The sequence below is a fragment of the Apus apus genome, chromosome 2 (genome assembly GCF_020740795.1).
Source record: "Apus apus isolate bApuApu2 chromosome 2, bApuApu2.pri.cur, whole genome shotgun sequence".
NCBI lineage: Eukaryota > Metazoa > Chordata > Aves > Apodiformes > Apodidae > Apus > Apus apus.
In genome coordinates this window covers 2867904-2889243 of record NC_067283.1, presented here as the reverse complement: position 1 = coordinate 2889243, position 21340 = coordinate 2867904, and the positions used below count along the sequence as shown (strand labels likewise).

Sequence of the window (21340 nt, the reverse complement as noted above, 5' to 3'; positions counted from 1 at the left end):
ATGTTAATGAAGATATTGCTGAACCCATGTGGCCACATGAGGACAGCATCTAGTAAGCAATAAGAAAGAGCTGATCTGTCTTTTCAGATGTCCCTCTGGAAAATAACATCTTCCAGAGCACAGCAGACTTGTCTGTTCAGTAACTGGCCTCTAGCACTAACTTATCTCTGGTGCTTCAGAGCCTGGTGACAAAACACATCTGGCACTTGACCATCTGGTGCTTGACCAGCTGCACAGTGGAGGGAAAAACTGTCTTGAGCATAAATGAAAGGTGCAGTGAGAAAGCATTACCCTCTCCTTAGCATTTGCAACACAAAAAATAGGCACTTCTTGAAATCATACCCAAGGTTTGAGCAGTCCCTACTCAGACAAAGTCCCCTGGTGACCATGGCAGAAGCTAAACCAAAACCATGTCAGCACCAGCCATTTACTCCCTGCTCTGTGCTATGCTGTCCACCATCTGCTAACTTGTGAATCTAGCAACACTATTTACATTCCAGAGACCAGAAGTCACTTCTGACAAGCAGAAAAAGAAGTAGACTCCTCTTCCAAAAATACTCCTCACAGGAGAGCTCAGCCAGCACTTTCTCACCAAGAGGAAGTTATCCAAAATGAATCACTGCAAAACACACGAACTGCCCAGGAAACATTTCTTGCTGTGTAGTCAAAAATACTGCAGTTAAGTTAGTAAGTTAAGTAGCCCCCCAGTACCAGCTTGTGAGACCTACTTCAGTCAAACATACCATGAACCTTTAGGGTAGCTGATGTCTTGTCTTCAGCTGCTTGACACGTATAGGTCCCCTGGTCTTCATATTCACACTTGTGAATAATGAGGCTTCTCTTATTTCCTTGGGAAATAATCCCCACGTTTTTACTTTGTTGGAGCTCCTTCCCATCCTAGAAGAGAAAAGGCCAAACCAGAACACCATCAACTCCTCTGTGCCTGCAGGGACCAAGACAGACAACCAGACTTATGCTACATTCATCTGTCTCACTGGATTTAATGGAGCTGCACTTACTGGAACATAGGCTGAAATTTAAGCACATTGCAAAATTTTCCTTAGACACCTCTTTAAAGGCTTCAGGTGCCCTACAGGCTTGGAACTAAGCCTCTTCAGGCATTACCTTGAAGAACTGTCACCACCCCAATCTAAGGGAAGCACCAGCTGTTCCCCAAGGAAGGTCCATGAAATGCCTGAGCTGATCCCCAAAATTACTGCTGGGTGCAAAGGGAATTGAAGCTTCACCTGAAGGCAGCACCTTGAGTTCTGAGTGCAGTTTTGGGCACCACAGTATAAGAAGGACATTGAGGTGCTGGAGCAGGTACAAGGGCAACGAAGCTAGTGAAAGGTCTTGAGGGTAAGTCTTATCAGGAGCAGCTGAGGGAGCTGAGGATATTTAGTCTGGAGAAAAGGAGACTCAGGGGAGACCTTTTTGCTCTCTACAACTCCCTGAAAGGAGGTTGTAGAGAGGCAAGTGCCAGTCTCTTCTCACAATTAACAAGTGAAAGGATAAGAGGAAATGGCCTCAAGTTGCACCAGGGGAGCTTTAGATTGGATGTTAGGAACAATTTCTTCACAGAAGGAGTTCTTCAGGCCCTGGAACAGGCTGCCCAGGGCAGTGGTGGAGTCATCATCCCTGGACATGTCGAAGAGTCATGTATATGTGGTGCTTAGGGTTATGCTCTAATGGTGGACTTAGCAGGGTTAGTTTAATGGTTGGATTTTATGATCTTAGAGGTCTTTTCAAACCAAAATGATTCTATGATTTTATCACAGTTCCCAGCAAGGCTATAAATCCTGGGTGAGAACTGCTAGGCATGAAGTAAAGCACAATACTGCTTTGCTATCAACAGCAGAGTTCACATTCTGGGCAAGAATAGAAAAGTTTAACTTTCAATAAACACAGCCAGTAAATAAACAACAGAGGGTGATTAACTGGGCAAATAAATGAACATAAGGGCAAGAGAGCAATGCTAAGAGCTGTCCAGCTAAAGCTCAGCCTCACATGTCCTGGAAGTGAAATTAAAGGCTCTCATTCCCTTCCAGAGAAGTGAGAAATTAAAATACCAGTATTCGTTAAGTGCTGTACCTTGAACCACTTAACGTCCACGTTGGGCCTGGAGAGCTCACACTCAAATGTGACCTTGTCCTTCTGAGCTACACTGGCATCTACCAAGGGTTTGCTGATTTTCACGGGCAATTCTGAAAAAAAAAAAAAATAAAAAAAATAAAGAGAAAGTCCAGTCAGTGGGAACATAGGACCATCTGGCACAAGCAATGATGTGTAGGAAGAGCCTGGTTTCCACGCTTGGTAAAACTTGTCACAACAAAATCATACTGTTTTGAAAACACTCTCATGAGTTGTTCTGTGGGCAATGATGTTACAATAATCCTGTTGACATGAGAAAGATACATTATTGATGATGGTCCAGTGCTTCACACCCTTTGCAGTTACAAGGAGAGCTTTCTCCTCTCTTGAAAGTTTGCTTTCAGGGCCAGCAGAAGACAACCATGTCCCACCCCAACTAGAGTCAGAGGCCTTGGGGTCTGTGTACCTGTCACAGTGAGCTTCCCTGATGAATGAACACCCTCTGCTTTGAAGGAGATGAGTCCTGAGTCCTCAAGAGTCACCGAAGAAAGAGTCAGTGAATGTTTCTTCCCCTGGACACCAATACTGATGTTTGGTGAAGGCTTCAGCCGAACGCCGTCCTTCTGCCAGGTCCCTTCCACCTCCTCATGCGACACCTCCACCTCAAAGGTGACGGTCCCTTTCTCAGAGACTTGGAGGGGCTGAAGACCTTTCACCAGCTTGATTTGCCTCACTGCAAAAACAACAAGGACAAGTTGGAGATCTCACCCTGACAGCTGTGAAACAGCCTGAGGACTTCCAGAAAAGATTATTTCCCTGCTTCTCATGCAAGGTACCTGCCAATTAATTGGTATCTGCCAATTAAACAACTACCTTTGCAGGAAGTAAAACCTGGCCACGACCACAGTGCTAGCATGGCTGCTGTTCTTCAAAGGGATGCTTCCAGCTGGGACACACAAGTCAGCCAAACACTGCAGAAAGGGGGCCAATTGGTCCTTTTTCTAGCAAGATCCACCACATTCACTGGCTGTGCCAGAAATAAGCTTTGAATTTGCATACACACCCAGGAGTAGAGGCATTCCTGCTCTGGGTGAGGTGGTCATCAATAACCACCAGGAAGAGACCCTACAGCAGAAGACAATGCTGTTGTTATTTACACAGGGACCAGGCTCCCTGTGCTATACCTCAAGAGGGATCATAGAATGGTTTGGGTAGGAAGGGACATTTAAAGAGCATCTAGTCCAGCCCCCCTGCAATGAGCAGGGACATCTTTGACTAGATCAGGTTGCTCAGAGCCCCATCCAAAGTGACCTGGAGTGTTTCCAGGGATGGGGCATCTACAACCTCTCTGGGCAACCTGGGCCACTATCTCACCACCCTCAGCATAAAAAAAAATCTCTGCCTAAAATCTAGTCTAAATCTCCCCTCTTTTTATTTAAAACCATCACCCCCTGTCCTATTGCTGCAGGCCCTGCTAAAGTGTCTGTCCCCAGCTTTCTCATAACCCCCCTTTGAGTATTTAAAAGGCAAATCTTTTCAAATGTTGCTGAAAATACTTATTCTTCACACATGATCTAAGAGCAAGACGATCAGTAGAGGTTAATAGAGTGTAAGAGAATGTACAATGTTGTTCAGTTTTCAACTGGGATAAAACAAGGGAGGGAGGGAAGTAGCAGGGAGAGGAGGAATTTCTTTAAATTAAAAGAAATAAAATTCATAACAGGGGGTGAAGTGCACTGACACCTTACAGGTTGGGGGACAAAGCACCCGTGGTTTGGGTGGACATTACCTGCTCCCACTACAAGACATCAGTGCCTTAACAGCCAATAATATGGATTTAGTGTTTAAACCTGTCCTGCTCTTTAAAGAAATTAAGTTTTCAAATAAAAAAAAAAACAACACCCAAACAAACAAGAAAATACAAATAAAACCCCCAAAACTAGACAAAACCTCAAAAAACCACCCCACAGAACCCCAGCAACCTCTGCAAAGCCATGAGTTACTCATACAAACCTTCAGCTCCCTATGGGCCCCCTGGGAATATTCCAACCTTCCTAATGCATGTTTAGCAGAGATAACCCACATTCAGATGGGATCTGAATGCAAACCTGAGCAGGAGTGGGCTGAAGGCTCTGTTCAGTGGTCAGGGTCTGGACCCAGATCCTGGGCTGAGGACACCATGGCCTTTCTGAGGTACTAACGTCTCCTATTGGCATCTCCTCTGTGCCACAAAAGGGACAACAGGGAACAAATTGTATCTCCAAAGGTGCAATGAGTTGACTATGATTTTATGACGAAATGAGGTAGAAGCACAGTACTGCTCTCCTCAGGAGGGTGGTGATGGACTCCAGGTGATTCTATCTCCTCGGGCCTTTTCTGTCCCTTCTGTTGCTGTTACACTTCACAGTAGGTTTATAGAGGAACATACTCATCCTTTCCAGGATCGTGTCTAATTCTTCTCTGAAGGAGACCACACTGATTCCTCTCTCATGGTCTTCTCCAAGGTCACAACCACTTAAACACAAATTTGCCCCAAGGACATGTCTTGAACCAGACAAATGAGGGACACACAGACAGTTCCAGGAGCTTGTTCTTTGCTTCCCAAACCAAGAGATCAGCCCTCCTGGTTTAGCTCACTAGAATTTGAATCATTCACAGGTTTCTGAACTGATTTTTCAACCCATCCCTATTTCCTCAGGGTATTTTTTACTCTACTGAACAGAGGGTACCTGCTATTCTCTAACCTTTCTCCTAGGTTAATAGATACTTCAGCCCCTCAAACAGTGAATGGACTGAAGATCAAACTGAAATTATTCTGAGGCCATAGTGAAAGGGATTTGCAAAAGCATTAACTAAATAGCATAGACATTTTTAACTCAGTGAGTGGCCTCCTGGATGTACCTTTACTTGGTGTCCATAGGACTGAAAAAACTCCACTTTTTCAAATGTCTTGTCATAAAGCAGCAACTTTTGGGCAATGATGGGATTTATTTTAATAGACAATGTGTCTAGACAAAATATCCAGAGACTTGAAATTTCATACTCTTGTTTCCAGTATAATTTCTGCTATAATTAATTGACCTAATTATGCTTTTCCCTAGTGAAAGCTTAGAGGTGTATCAGAGAAAGAAGTACTTCACTCATTACTTACTTAAGGCTTCCACAAACTTCTCTTCCTGATCACAACTGAAAATAGACATTTAGCCAGGTATGTTATTGAATTGAGTAGCTCAGTTGTTTTTAGGATCTTCTGGCATCTCAAGATCTGAAGATATGTTTATGTTTTGATGAAACAACTTTTAGACTGGAGTACATCAACAGATTTTCACACAGCTATTCCTTCTTTACTTTGTTCTGAAAGCAATCTGTCACAAGCCAAACAATATAGTTCAACTTCATGTTTTTTAAACAAAGGCCCTCCAAAATCAGGCTTCTTAACCCAAAGCTGAGCACCAAATTGTAGTAGCTCCATTCCCCAGACCATGAGCATTTAAAGAACTTCTGCTGACCTCAACACAAGCTCTAGCACAAGGTACTGAAAAGAGGCCATTTGCTTATATGCCAAAAAATGAAGCATAAATTTTAGACTTCTACTTTTAAAGTCTTGCTTTTGCTGTAAAGCAGTGTGAGAGCTTGGTGAGGTCTCAGCTGGAGGACTTGGATGCAGAGCTCATATAGTTTAGTGAGATTCTTTTATGTGGCCCCTTTCCTGCTGCAGCTCGTGGCTAATGCTTGGATGATCACACACAAAAAGAATTCCCTGCTACAGGGCCACGATTCCCCTTTTTGACCATGATCACTCTCAGATCACTGTGAGTTCCCACCACTGCATGAAACGACCTCAGTTCATCAAGAGAGGAGCTACTTTTTACAGTGACACTGATGAGAATGCAGCTGGGTGCCTGGAGAGCACAAACCAAGATCCTCTCTCTCCATCAGAATAGGAAGTTTACAAAGCAGAGAGAGATCTAAATTTATACTTGCATGACTCACCTTGCAGAAAACAATGTTGGCAGCTGCCAGGACTAGCCAATTACTTCCTATATAAACACTGCTCCATCATTTTTGGGTTTACTACATGGCTACAGCAACAGCCAGTGCCTAAAACCAGGTGTAGTTGAATCTACAACCTATTGCTGAAATATCTTTCTGGAATGAAACTGAGTATCACCCAGAGCTTGAAAATAAATGTCTTGGGTTGTAATGGGTGAAAGAGGATGGAACAGTAAACTGTCCCACATTGCACCAGATTCTTCCAAAACACTTTGACCATGGAAGTGCTCTATTTATTTACCTTCTGTGGACCAAATTCACCTCATTTTTCTGAGGCAGTAAACCTGGGTCTAGTTCTAAAACAGGTTTGTAGTCATTCATGGTTCCTTGAAGACTCAGAAAGACACTCTAGCAGGTAATTTAGTGCACCAAAGACTTAAAACACTCTCTAGAGCTCTTTTTTTCCTCTCTCTTGACTACAGAAGGAGCTGAAAGTGATGTGCTGGATTTAGGCTGCATGAATCCAAGACTAATCTACTACTCCCAGTTCTTGGTAACCTCTCTCCTTTTTCTAGAGTTATTTCAGTTTGGAAAAAAAGATGAGCAACTGCCAGTAGAAGTGATACCTGCCCCATATCAGGATAGTAAAGCAGCAGGTTCTGGCAACTGTCAGCCAGAAAGCTTTTGAAGAGGAAGCTGTCGTAGCAGTGCATGAAAGTGAGCTGACAAACCCTGCTCTCTGTGAGTCTATAATTGATTTTTTACATCTTTGATACCATCAGAAGACCAAAATACTAGCTGGAAAGACCTGGAAAAATAATCTAGACTTTCCATCTTGGAGATGCTCAGGACTCTACATCATCCCAGACAGATATTTCACTGACCTTTTCTTAAACCCATGGTGGAGGCTCCAAAACCTCTGCAGTCTGACTGTTCAGCCCTCCAACCATTAAAAGCTTTTTACTGTATAACCTGGATCTTTCTCATCATGATTGAAGTAAAATATTTCCTGTCATTATTTCCACATGGAGAACAGACTGTTCCCTTCCACTTTATAACGGTCTTTTATGTACTTGAATCCTGTCATCTACTCCATCCTTACTTTCTATTTATGACTTACACAGCACCAATTGGTGCAGATAAAATAAGGTTGTCCTTAAGTGCTTAAATCCTGTCTTCATCTACCCTGTAACAGTCATGACAAAAGAATGTAGAAAACAAAGGACATGGCTACAGCTGAGATCCCATTAGCTCACTTGAAAGGGCAACAGCCTGAGACAGAAGATTGGCTTTTGTAGCTTTTTTGTAACCCTGACTGAATATAAAGATACATTCTGAAAGAGGTGGTTTGCAGAGAAGAATTAGGACAATGGATGGCTGAACAGGGAATGGTTTGATAAAAGCCATATAAGAAAAAAAACCCAGAGTGTACCAGGGAGTGAGAAACTGAAGAGGAAAGAGAAGAATCAGCCAAGAGGCTTCATGGTCAATGGCATGACTGAAAGCTGGTGGAACAAGATGGAGGAAACAAGAATGAGACAATTGTTCTCTTTTTAGTGCCCTTGCTCCCACCTCCTTTCAGTCATTTGACTGGTAGCCAAGCCCACAGTGGTGTCCCTGTGTCCCCATGGCAGGTGGGGGTGGCAGTGGCCACTATGATAATGGAAGAGACCGGAATCTACCTCCGAACCCTGTCCAGAGAATTTATAGTACCAAAGATCATTCAACTTACTTTCCACATTGATCTTGGCTTGAGTCTTGTCATCAGGACTCTCACAGCAGTAGAAGCCCCTGTCTGCAAAGGAGATGTCCTTAACCACCAAGGTATGCTTTGTTCCCTCAGCTTTGATCTCTATTTTTTCACTGGGCTTCAATACAATGCTGTTCCTCATCCACTTCACCTCTGCAGGCTTGGTCAGCTCTACCTCCAAGGTCACTGTGTCCCTCTCTTCAACTGTTCTGGTCTCCAGTTTCTTCTTGAATGAGATTGAAGCCTCTGCCAAAGGAGAATAAATATTGGTAAGAACACAGAGTTCCCAGAAAAGAGGCTTTCAGAGAGAATTGCAATGGTGGCTCATGGATCCTCAGTCCCAGCGTATTCTGGCAATCCATATTTAATGATGTGAAAGCCCAATTTCCCTACTGCTAATTTAATCAGTCAGTGGGAAGGTCAGACACAGACCATCACAATGAGGTCGTTTGACCTCATTGACAGCTGGTCAAAGGGTCCTTCTCACTTCCTACCTCGCACTCGGAGGCTGGCTCTGCTTTCCACCCCCTCAGCGCTGGCGGAGATTTCGGCTGCATCTTCCAGCGTCAGGTCAGTGATGGTGAGGCTGTGGTTGGTGCCCTCCTGCGAGATCACGTACTTCTTGCTGGCTTCAATCTTGGCACCATTCCTGAGCCAAGTGACCACAGCATCACTGGGAGAGACAGTGCACTTGAACACGGCCTCTTTTCCTTCCTCAGACACCACGCTGCTGAGACTCGTCACGAATTTCACCACTCTGGGAGCTGATGGACAGGAATAAAACACTTTGGACCATATCTCTGAGACATGGCATGAATACCCTCAAAGAGCCAAATGCTTTGATGATTTTGTTGGAATCATCTATTTTTATTACTTACAGCAAGTGATTATGTTAATCACAGAATCACAGAGTATTAGGAGTTGGAAGGGACCTACGAAGATCATCGAGTGCAACCCCCCTGCCAGAGCAGGACCAAAACACCTAGGGCAGATCACTCAGAAAGGCTTCCAGAGAGATCCTGAAAGTCTCCAGAGAAGGAGACTCCACAACCTCTCTGGGCAGCCTGTCCCAGGGCTCTGTAACTCTCACAGTAAAGAAGTTCTTCCTCATGTTGAGGTGGAACTTCCGTGCTTGAGTTTGAATCCGTTGCCCCTCATCCTGTCACAGGGCACAAGTGACAAGAGGTTGTCCCTGCCTTCTTGATGTCCAGCCCTCATGTATTTATAGACATTAATTAGATCCTCCTTCAGTCTTCCCCTGTGTGGGTCATCACATTTCCCATGTCTGAAAGTTTTGTGTATGAAGATGCCAGAAAGGAAAGGCAAGTACAGAAGGGGTGGGAAATCTCATCTTATATTTGGGATACTTGATTCCAGACTCAAATGCAAGATGAAGGCAAATTTTCCCACATATTAAGAGACCAGAGTCCAACAGGTCTCAAAATCGTAGAATTATGGAATGGTTTGGGTTGGAAGGGACCTTAAAGATCATCCAGTTCCAACCCCCCTGCGTGGGCAGGGACACCTCCCACCAGCCCAGGCTGCTCCAAGCCCCATCCAACCTGCCCTTCAACACTGCCAGGGATGGGGCAGCCACAGCTTCCCTGGGCAACCTGGGCCAGGGTCTCCCCACCCTCACAGTAAAGAGTTCATTGTGTTCTTCACAAAGAGAGGTTCCACTGACACTGAGAGAGGAAGTAGAGCTTTGTATTTAGCTGTCAACAAAAGAGGCAGCACAAACACACAAACAAACTCAGCTTTGCAGAGTTGCAATGCCTGAGGACAAAACCCAAGGATCCCTCCACGTTGTTCCCATGCAGTTCATACCTTTGGGAGTGACGGAAATGCTGCTCTTGTCATCTCTGGACTCACAGGAGTATTCTCCCTCATCCTCAGCCCGGACCCCTGATATTGTCAGAGTTCTCTTCACCCCATCCTCATGGATCTGGAAACGTTTGCTGGGCTTGATCTGGACACCATTTCTGTACCACACCACCTTCCCTTTGGCGTGGCTCACCTCGCAGGTCAAAGAGACACTGCCCCCAATCTCAGCATTAACGGCCTCAAGTTTTTTTGCAAACTTCACTGGGATTTCTGGGATGCAGAAGAAGGAAAAATGATGAGAAGGGAAAAGATAAGAAACTTGTTCTAAGAAATAATTTCTGGCCAACCTTAGAAGAAATATAAAAATTAAAACCCGACAGATTTTGGGATCAGTGTAGAGAGAAACAAACCAGAAAGGAGGAAATTTAGGGAGATTCCTTTGACATGGAATTTTAATACCGATATCCTTCTGTACAGCAGGTGCCTTTAAACAAGACTGAGTTTTGCTTTCTTTTCTCTCTAATTTCATACCTGCTGAGACTTTGGAGTGTTTTTACATCAGAGCCTGATTTGCCTGACTAAAAGTAAAAATCCACATGGATGCACAAGCTCCAGCCTCCTTTGTCTCTCCTGTCACTGAAGACACGGCCAATGGAGTCAGAGAAAGTGAGGGTTTGATTTTTTTCATCCTGAAGGACACGTTTTGATAAGTTAGATGTATTATATCTATATATATTATCTATCTATATATATAGATATATATTATCTTTTAGCAGCCACTCCTCTGCAATGACTCCAAAGGGAGCTGAGAGGTTGCACCTCAGCTGCAGAGATCTCCAGTTTGAGTGTCTGAACAGAAATGAGCGAGTCTTTGCTCTGGGACATCACCCATCTCACCACCATCTGTGGACCAGCTGTGCTTCATCCTACCTGTCAATAGATAGCCTCAGCCTTGATTAGGATACAGCATCCCAGGTGCATCATCCCAGGAAAAGAGGAGGAAACTATTTAGGTCCTCTTTCACCATGTGACTAACTCACAGATCTCCTCACACAACATCCCTCTATATCCTCCTCAGCTTTGCCACGCTGAGGACTAGAGTGGAGAAGAGCTTAGGCTCTGCTGTGCCCCATCTACTGGGGTTAGGAGGAGACAGAAACAGTGTGGTGACAGTGGGGAGCAGACAGCAGGGAAAACACCCATTGTAAGCCTCCTGGTTCACTTGAGTGGCCAGCAAAGGACAAAAATTGGGTACTTGGAAGGTGGAGAACTTTGCTGGCCTGTGGTGGGGCAGCCACCACATCTGCACCAGCAGCTCAAGCCTTGAGGTTTGAAAGGTTTTAGAGAGAGTCTGGACTTCACCTCTACTTTACCTATCTCATTAAAAATGTTCCCAATGAGAACAATCAGCCATCAAGCATCTCCCCAGGGAAGTGGGGTATTCTTCAACATTGCCCACTTATCTGGACAGGGTACTAGGCCATCTTCTCTAGACCATGCTTTTGCCAAGAAAGGTTGGCACAAATGACCCTTGATGTCCCATCAAACCTGGAATTCTCTGATTCTTTGGTTCTGCCATGAGGGAAATGTAGCTGTTGGGTTGGGACACAACCTGTGTGCACCTCTCTGCTCACCTTTCACTTGCACTTTGAATTCCTGCTTGTCATTCTTTGTCTGGCAAGTGTACACAGCAGTGTCTGTGCTCTCAGCCAGGTTCACCCTCAGGGTCCTGGATGCCCCCTCACTCTTGATCTCACATTTCTTGCTCGCCTTGATTTCTGTTCCATCCTTGAACCACTTCACTGCAGCAGTTTCAGGCGTTACTGAAGTCATCAGTATGATGCTTTCATGTTCTTGAACAATGAGAGGCTCCTTCTGGACAACTTTATTTTCAAATTTAGCTTCTGGTTCTGGGAATGACATTAAAATATGAAAACTAACAACTTAAATCTCAAATCCTTAACACAGTAATTTTCTGTTTCTCTCTCTCAACACCTTCTCATCCATAATCTGTAATAATCCAGGGAATACGCCTGAATATTCATGGCTGGTGTAACCTTCTGCTGAGCAGGAAGAAAGGAAATTATCTGTCAGGCTGCCCAGAGCTTCTGCTTAGAAGAGAAGCAAAGGAAAGGAAATTAAAACATACATTTTAGCTGCTGCCCACAAAAAGGATTGTTTCTCAGAAGTAAAATGACCTGTACAATTCTTTCCACTCCTGTTCTTAGGATTTTAGAGCTAATTAAGAAGAAATATTAATATACTAAACCTGAATTTGTGGCCTATTTATTAGCTCCTTCTATTGTGGGTACTTCTCTACCTTGTTCAATGCTCTGCCACAAAACCAGGCAATTTTGGGGCATACACATCAGCAGACCAGCTTTTCTTAGTCATCATTCTCCATTTCTGCTCTTTAAAACTTCCCACTTCTACTTTCAGCCCCTCCACCACTTTAAAAGTTTGGGGAATGTGGTGCATGAAGAAGACACTAAACAAAAAAAATTGGACAACATCTCCACAGCCAAAAAAAAGTAGTCTCCAGCCAGAATTCCCACCTCCACACCACCACCAGATTAAAAAGGTCAAATTAATGTGTGATGAGATTCACCAATGTTGCTCCCAGGAAAATGGCTTCACCACAGCTACTGGGAATGTCCACTTCTCCTCTAAGCCCCACGGATACCTGCTTAGGTGAGTTCTCACCAGTTGGTTCCAACTTGAAGGTGAGCTTCTGGCCAGCAGCTTCACAGGTATATTCTCCAGCATCTTTCTTCTCCAGCTGCTCTATAACCAAGCGCCGGGTTTTGCCCACAGTCTCTATTTTGAATTTTCTAGAAGAAACGAGCAGTCTTCCATCCTTGAACCATTTCACTTCGGTGGCATCTTGTGCCACCTCACAGCTGAGGGTGGCACTTTCTGTCAGGACAGCCTTCACCTCCGTCTGGACTTTTTCCTGGTCTATGAATGCAGGTTTTGGCTCTGAGCGCAGAAAAGGAATAAAAAATTGATGGAGGGATTAAAATGAGGTCGTTTGGAAAATACTTAGGTTGCCACTTGCCAAAACTGATTGACTTCCCTGGGTAATATCTACCCTTCTGTGTCATGAAACCACAGTGTGGGAAGCAGGGAAGCAAGAGCCAAGGGATGGAGAGCACCAAGAGGGTCCTTGACATCAATCCTATGGTTGCAAGGCACCATGGAAAAAATATTTCATTCAGACCTTCCCAAAGAACATCTTGCCCTGCATATCACCAAAAGCCTGAAAATTCCTTTTACTTAGGACTTATAGAGAAATGTCAATGTCACAAATATGGGACTATGAGCATCTGGAGCAGACACTTAATGGTCCCTTCACTGTCATAAATGTGACTTTCAAAGGGACAAAATCTCCCTATAGTGCTCAGGTAGGCCAGGATCATGGCTGGCAAGAAATCCAAGGTTATTTGCATTCTCTTTAGCATCACCACGTCCTAAGAACTGTTAGGGAACCTTGTGAATCCTGTTCCAAAGGACTAATTGCCGGGAATCTTTCATGACAAAGTGACATGTAGCACCTCAAACATCCAATAGCACAAATTCAGAAAAAGTGCTGAGTGATCAATCCATCTCCATAAGTGCCACGCAAATGACAAAGCATATTCCAACCTCTCAGTTTTCAGAAATAGGATCATAAATCTAATGAGAAATGAGTTTTGAAAGGCTCTTTCCTATAAAGAAATTTAGTGCACAAGAATTAACCTTCGTGATCCCAAAAGTGGGAGAGATTTTAATATGTTGATTATTATTTCTGTTACATTTATATCTGCAATGATTATATACACTGACTAAGAATGAGACAGGCCTTTCTCTTGTGCTAGACAAATATTCCCACTCCTACAAGTCCAGGCAATCAGGTGCAGAACATCAGGTGAACCCCAGAGGGTGCAACAAAGCTCAGGCTGCTGCGACTGACACATGGTGAAATTGTTATTGCATGTATTACTTTATTATCCTTAACCATACTTGAGACAAGATCTGTCTCACCTGTGACATCAATCTTGAAGGTCAGTTTCTGGCCAGCAGCCTCACAGGTGTACTCCCCAGCATCTTTCTTCTCCACCTGTCCCACCACCAGCCGACGTGATTTGCCCTCTGACTCCACCTTGAACTTCTTGCTCGAGGTGATCAGTTTCCCCTCCTTGTACCATTTCACATCAGTCTTCTCCTGGGCCACCTCGCAGCTCAGTGTGGCATTTTCTGACAATGCAGCTTTCACCTCCTTCTGCACCTTCTCCTTGTTTGTAAACACAACTTCTGGCTCTGAAAAGAGAGAAATGCAGTGTTTCCAAGTACAATATTGTCCAGTCCCCCTTCACAGCTTAGAGGTAGCACCAGAAACAAAGTCCCTGACTTGACACATCTAAACCCATTAGAACATTCAAATTGCTTTGTGGTGAGTTTGTGTGTTTTGGTTTGGGTTTTGAGTGCAGACATCAGGCAGACACCCTACCACTCTTCATCATGATCCTGCTCTGAATTTCACTGGGAATCAGTTGTGTTGAAGAGTTGTTCTGGCTCCACCAATATGTGGGGATGGACATGTGCAACCAGTCCTTCCCTTTTCAGGGCCCTGTTCCTACAGAGATGGATGGATCCCCAAGTTTTTACAGAATGGAGCTCCCTGTCTTACAAATTGTATACTGTTTTACAGAGAAGGTATATACTAACTATAATATTCATTTTTCTGAATGTTCCAGAAGTAGGAAAGCTGGTCCAAAGAATTTTCTCCCACCTGGGACATCAATCTTGAAGGTCAGTTTCTGGCCAGCAGCCTCACAGGTGTACTCCCCAGCATCTTTCTTCTCCACCTGTCCCACCACCAGCCGACGTGATTTGCCCTCTGACTCCACCTTGAACTTCTTGCTCGAGGTGATCAGTTTCCCCTCCTTGTACCACTTCACATCGGTCTTCTCCTGGGCCACCTCGCAGCTCAGTGTGATGTTCTCATTCAGCACTGCCTTCACCTCCTTCTGCACTTTGTCTTTGTGTTCAAACACATCATCTGTAAGATTGGAAAGAAGGAAAAATCTAGAATAAAAAGCCCATGAAAATTGAACCTTTGCTGCCAAGATCATAGGGAACTTGGTTTTCAATGGGAGACCACCTGTTAGATGACAGTTTAAATAAAGCAGCCTTAAAATTGAAAAGGTTAATAGTGTCAGAGTTGAAGAAATTCTTGAGGAAGCCCTGGCAGGAACAGCTTGCTTCCAGAGAGAACATTTTCTGGCTGCTGCTTTTTTGGGCAACAGGAAGAACTGCCATGCCTGACTTTTAGGCTTACACCAGCTTTCCTGCACACTGCATAGACATTCTCAGCAGGCCAAGCAGGATGGACTGGCTCTCTTGGGAAAGATGATCATGTTCTGTTCACCCACAGAAAAGACTGGGCTGCATATTTACAGTAAACAGGACGTAGTCCAGGCAGGATCCTTCATCCACCAGCACCATCCCCATATTTGGTTCAAGAAATTTTCAGGAAAAAAACAATGAGGGTTATGAAACAGATGCATAAGCACTGGTGCACCTTCACGAAGATTTGTGTGGGTTTGTGTCCTTATGGAATAGCATCACTTCACAGATTTATTCTGCATAACATGTGCTACTAATAGTACAAAATCACACTCAAAATAATTCAGGTGAGGAGCGATCTCTGGAGGTCATCCAGTCCCACTTCCCCACTGACAGCAAATAAAATTACGTTGAGTTTCTCAGGGCCCTGTCCCTTTGAGTTCTGAATATCTCCACCACTGGAGATCCCACAACCTCAAGGCTCCTGTCTACAGCCAGAAATGAAACATCAATACCAAAGTTTGTTATTCTTCCCTGATAAACCTTTCAAGCAAGACAGAAGCAAGGAAGATGAGAGAGGAAGTACTGAGTAATGTTTTCCACAAAAATAACTAGCAGCAAGGACAGAAATGTGTGCACTGATGATTCACCAGCATACACCAACTGGGTACCAATATGAGCTCACACTCAACATAGTGTGCTGTGCAATTCCTCCTGAAGCCATAATGGCAAATTCTTTCAGCAAAGCCATGTCCTGGATGGACGTGTCAGAGAAACTCTGTCCCAACACAGATGGAAACTACATATTCAAGAGTGGAGCTAGAGACTCCTAAAGAGTGGAAGCATTGCAGCCTGCTTGTCTTGTTCTTCCCTATATATTCCTGGACAAAATCAGGGACAGAATACCAGCCTAAGTGGATTTTTCTCTTTCCCAAACCATCCAAGCACATGCCCTGAATACTGACCTTTAAGAATAACCATTTAAGTTCTGCTGCAGACCTATTAAGACCAAGGTTAGAAAAAAATATATGCCACTAGGAAGGTCTCTTTATAAATATAACAAAACAACAACAACAACAAAAAAGTCATCAGACAATCTCTTACCTGGGACATCAATCTTGAAGGTCAGTTTCTGGCCAGCAGCCTCACAGGTGTACTCCCCAGCATCTTTCTTCTCCACCTGTCCCACCACCAGCCGACGTGATTTGCCCTCTGACTCCACCTTGAACTTCTTGCTCGAGGTGATCAGTTTCCCCTCCTTGTACCACTTCACATCGGTCTTCTCCTGGGCCACCTCGCAGCTCAGTGTGGCATTTTCTGATAGTGCAGCTTTCACCTCCTTCTGCACCTTCTCCTTGTTGGTGAAAGCATCTTCTTCTTCTGTGGGGTGGGAGAAGCAATTTAAAAATCACACATATGTTCATGTTGACCAAAATGCTCACAATCGGATGCAAAATTGTGCTTATGAGACCTTCCCACAGGACTGTCCTTTTTGGAATGGTCCCACCTACAGCTAAGATACATTCAGACAGAACATATCCCATCATACAGCCTGAAGACAACACTTCAGCCATTTCTGAGCAAAATAAGTCAATACCCCAGGAGTTATGGCTCTTGCCATCCCCATGGATCCAGAAGGAATCTGACTTCTTTTTTTTTATTCCTTAATATAATGCATATATGTACTCAGTGTCATTCACTGTTGGAACTCCAGTGTAAGCCTTGCCCACTCCAGGTACTTCTTAAGAATGATTGCAGACCTGTTTCCTACATATGTGGGAGCTGATCCTACCTTTAGATCTATAAATCACAATGGCATGATGCAAACTTGTTCAGTTCTTCCTCACTGTGATATCAGAAAACAACAGGAACAGCTGAGTGGGATTCATCTCACAGATGAAGACAACTGGTTATAGGCAACTATGGGACAGACACATGCAAGTTGGTTGCCTGATCAACCTCACTTCTCGGTGAAGATTTAGGCTACACAGATCCCAGAGAGAGATTCATTTTGCTCTGTGGTAAAAGGAACTGATGGACCTTTCTGTGATGAGAATCACCATATTCCCCACCTGTGGTGACAATCTTGAAGGTCAGTTTCTGGCCAGCAGCCTCACAGGTGTACTCCCCAGCATCTTTCTTCTCCACCTGTCCCACCACCAGCCGACGTGATTTGCCCTCTGACTCCACCTTGAACTTCTTGCTCGAGGTGATCAGTTTCCCCTCCTTGTACCACTTCACATCAGTCTTCTCCTGGGCCACCTCACAGCTCAGTGTGGCATTTTCTGACAGTGCAGCTTTCACCTCCTTCTGCACCTTCTCCTTGTTGGTGAAAGCATCTTCAGCTTCTGAAACAGGAAAACAATAGGGCAAAAAGAGAGAAGATATAAATATATTGGAACAAGGAGATAGGACATGTAATTTGTGTAGATGCTCTAGAGGCTCATTTATTGTAAGTAACATTGCTTTGCAGGTCTTCTTATCACAGGGAACAAAATACAAAAGAAAAGACAACAAAACCAACAACCCCAAAATACAGTCCATATAATTCTTATAACTCTCTGACTAGTCATCAGACAGCTCATCCACCTCATATTCAAATTTCTAATAAAGAAGACAAAGATTAATTTCCCCTTATTTGTCTTTATGATATTTGGTTATATCCCACATCTGGAACTAGCCCAATACAGCCCAATTATAAGTTGACACCCTCACTATCAAATTATTTACAGGGATTTCCCAGCATCTCTGCCTTTTAGATGAAGACAGGGTGTTGCTCAGAAAATATCTTGTAACTCAATTGCAAAGAAATGATAAAGATACAGTTTAGTATGAAGGATCACCTGGCCTATGTTATGCATAAAACTGACCTATAGAATTTGAAGTATGCTTTTCCTTCTTAGGAAATCTCTAATTTTTCAGAAAACTGGCCCTGGGGAATCTTTTCACAAGGCTTAACACAAACAACAGGAATGAAGTGTTTAAAATCTCTTTCTTCCACAGCACTGCTTAGAGTTTCCATCTCAACACATGGAGTTGGCATCAGAAGGGCATCATTAGCAGTTAGTCAGGGTTATGCATTGAAAAGATTAAATTGTCACCTTGGAAATTAGAACTGACTGATAAATTGTATATTTTACTGAGTACTTTGACCTGTTTTACCTGATTTGCCACCAACTGGTGTGGTCACAGTTAGCTTTTATCTAAGTGCACATTTGAGATATGAGAGGAAAAACAGACTAAATACTGGGGCTGCCACGTTTTCTCCCTGATTTACCCTAAGAAACAACTGCACAAGAGGTGTAAAATATTTCTGGTCTGCCTACATGATGGACAGCACCTAGCAACAACCATCCAGCATTTAGCACAGGCATTCTCTGCCTGTTTGTGTCCCAGGTGTGTATTTGAGTGCTGAAGTCCATGATTTCACTGCTGCAGAAGCACAAGCTCCAAAGATCAGTGATGAACTAACAAGTAGATGGGGTTGACATTGTTCTTCAGCTGCAGTGCAAGCATGGAAGATAATTAGAATCATAGAATAGTTGAGTTGGAAGGGACCTTTACAGTCACCTAGTCCAACTCCCACTGCACTCAGCAGGGACATCTTCACTTAGGTCAGGTTGCTCAGGTCCCTGTCCAAGCTGACCTAGAATGTTTCCAGGGATGGGGCATCTACCACCTCTCTGGGCAACCTGTTCCAGTGTTCCACCACTCTCAGAGTATAGAATTTTTTCCTAATAGCGAGTCTAAATCTCCCTTCTTTTAGTTTAAAACCATCACCATCTGTCCTATCACTACAGGGCCTGCTAAAAAGTCTGTCCCCATCTTTCTTAGAAGACCCCTTTAAAAACTGAAAGGCAACAATAAGGTCTCCCTGGAGCTTTTTCTCCTCCAGGTTGAAGAACCCCAACTCTTTGTCTTTACTCATAGTAAATTCATCCACCCAGCTTCAGGAATTCAGGTTACCCAGTTAAGGTGACCTGGGAGGCTCTTGGTTCTCCCTGGCAGCCATGAAGGACCTCTTCCATAACCTGTGTTGCTGCCTTCCTCCCCCCAGCAGCCTCCTAGTGCCACCCTTTCCTCCTCCTTGATGACTTTCTCCTCTGCATACCATCTCTGTCATGTCTGTGTTCTGAGTGGCAGCAGCTGCCTGGGAGGGTGAGGAGCAGGGGTAAGCTCAGGTCAAGTTCCTACACTGCTGACCATGGCACTACATGCAATCCTGGGGGCCACACCACAGGCTTGACATCAATATTGCACAGTCCGTGGAATGAGAGAGGTCCCGCAGTGAACAAGCTGAAGCAGGAACCCAGCTCATATGACCTAATTTTGAGCTCCTCGGTTTATCTTGGCTGTAGAAGGGGTGTAAGGAGGTGTCATTGTCATTAAGGTGTCATTAAGAAGGCAGCCTACATGACCTAGGCTGGGAGATGCAGAACTCCTCCAAGGCACAGGCCAGCCCACTGCAGATGAAGCAGCACTCTGATACCCAAAAGAGCTCGAGCACACACCATGGTTTGCATTCAAAACTGGCTGCAAAAATATCAATATTTCCACTTCCACCTACAGATGTGAATGCACAGAGTGCACAGAACAAATGAGTTACAGCCCAGCCAGGGTCAATGGTTGCTGTGTTTAAAATTTCAAATTAGCAGGGCAGGAATATTCTAGATGGGCTACTCACTTGTCCTCTGCTTTCTCACCCTCTAATATAAACTGTCTTAACAGGGATAGGAAATGAGAGCAAAACTTTTATTCAGCTTACAAGGTGATTAACACCAGCCAGTAATTTGCCTTAGAAGCTTATTTTAAAGTTAAACAAATATTCAATGCAGATGACATTTCCAATCTGAGCTGAAACTTGTTAGTGAAGCTCCACTGAGTCTGAGGGAAACTATTTTCAGGACATGGAGCTTTCAGCAGCATCAAATAAGGATTTCACTGCACACCATGAGTCTTGAAACAATGAGATTTCTGAATCAGCTTTTTTGGCTACACACCCAGCCCAGTCCCAAGGTGTGCAGCACCTGCTTCTTTTTATATTAAGCCAAAAAGCTGGAGCTGCATCCCAATACTCATCACTGAGCCTCTAACCTTCAAGCTGTCCTTAAATAGGGAAGGTTTTTGCTACCAGTGGAGTCCTGGAGTACAGGAACCCTGAAAATCTTTCTGAGTGCAATGGTAACAGGATAAATTAAGACCCAGAAAGCCACTGCACTTTGGGATAATCTAGTAAGATGAGGATTTCTGCAGCAGAAGAGCCAACCAGTCAGAGTACTCATAATCCCCCCTGACTTTCACACTAGATCATTTTCCAGCCAGCACTGGCTTTGCATGTCATGTTACAGTTGTACCCAGGAGAAATACAGCAACTGTAGCTAGGCAGGAGCTCTACTGACAGCAGAGGGGGAAAGGTGTTACCTTACCCTGCACAGCCATGAGGTCATCTGGTTTGAAAGAGAACTGAAAACCTTTAGTTTCTGAGGCAGACAGCTAAGAATAGCCCTTGGGCAGAGAAACTGAAGTGTAAAAGCACCACATTTCTGGGTTTTCTGCCCACAGCTCTGCAGTCATGTATGATATGGTTTCAGTAGCTGAGCATGAACTTGGTTTATACCAAAGGTCTTTCTATCAATGCCCATGTTGCAGTCTATGGCTTCATCACCAGGAGAAGAGATGGGGCAGGTCCTGATCTCTTCCTTCCTCTGACCAACAACGGGGCTCAGGGAAATGGCAAGAAGCTGAATCAAGGCAGGTTTAGGTTGGATATCAGGAAAAGGTTTTTCACCCAGTGGGTGGTCGAGCACTGGAACAAGCTCCCCAGGGCAGTGGTCACAGCACCAAGGCTGCCTGAGCTCAAGAAGCACTTGGATGATGCTCTCAGGCACATGGTGTGATTCCTGGGGTGCCCTACGCAGGGACAGGAGATAGACTTGATCATCTTGATGGGTCCCTTCCAACTCAGTATATTCTATGATTCTATGCTGCATTTTCTCTGAAAGATGCCTCTCAAATCTGTAATCCATGCTTCAGTGAAACTGGAAGCTCCCTGAGCCAAAAGCACGGGATACACAAGCCATGAAAAAGAGCCAAAGCACCCCAACTCACACCCTCAAAAAAGAGCTGCTGGGGATGCCACGGGGAGCAGCAAAGCTTTATGCTACAGAATCAGTTGCACATCCCATATAGAAGATGGAGGGAGCAGGATGCCCCAAGGCAGCAGGAGAGCAGTAAAGACTGCAGCCTTTATAAGGGAACAGCACGCGAGCTATGCCCTGCAAGGACTTCAGGTCTCCAGCATGGCTGTGAGCAGGAAAGTCAACAGATTCCCAGCACAGTTGCTCTTCCACATAG

The 21340-nt window shown here is 44.3% G+C and overlaps 1 protein-coding gene across 48 annotated transcripts in view; it reads right to left on the bottom strand.

Annotated features, from left to right (window-relative positions):
• Positions 1-21340, bottom strand: part of OBSCN (obscurin, cytoskeletal calmodulin and titin-interacting RhoGEF) — a 195608-nt gene that overhangs the window by 136649 nt on the left and 37619 nt on the right. For 20 of the 48 annotated variants that reach the window (XM_051612322.1, XM_051612270.1, XM_051612275.1 and 17 more), the window contains 12 exons: positions 17059-17334; positions 16091-16366; positions 14430-14699; positions 13682-13957; positions 12362-12637; positions 11293-11568; positions 9662-9928; positions 8329-8598; positions 7817-8080; positions 2558-2824; positions 2092-2204; positions 744-897 (listed from right to left, as the gene is read on the bottom strand). In XM_051612322.1, the coding sequence (XP_051468282.1) occupies positions 744-897; positions 2092-2204; positions 2558-2824; positions 7817-8080; positions 8329-8598; positions 9662-9928; positions 11293-11568; positions 12362-12637; positions 13682-13957; positions 14430-14699; positions 16091-16366; positions 17059-17334 (2985 nt within the window). The remainder of the gene's footprint in view (positions 1-743; positions 898-2091; positions 2205-2557; positions 2825-7816; positions 8081-8328; positions 8599-9661; positions 9929-11292; positions 11569-12361; positions 12638-13681; positions 13958-14429; positions 14700-16090; positions 16367-17058; positions 17335-21340) is intronic. The other 28 variants (XM_051612279.1, XM_051612290.1, XM_051612291.1 and 25 more) reach the window with 22 other exon arrangements.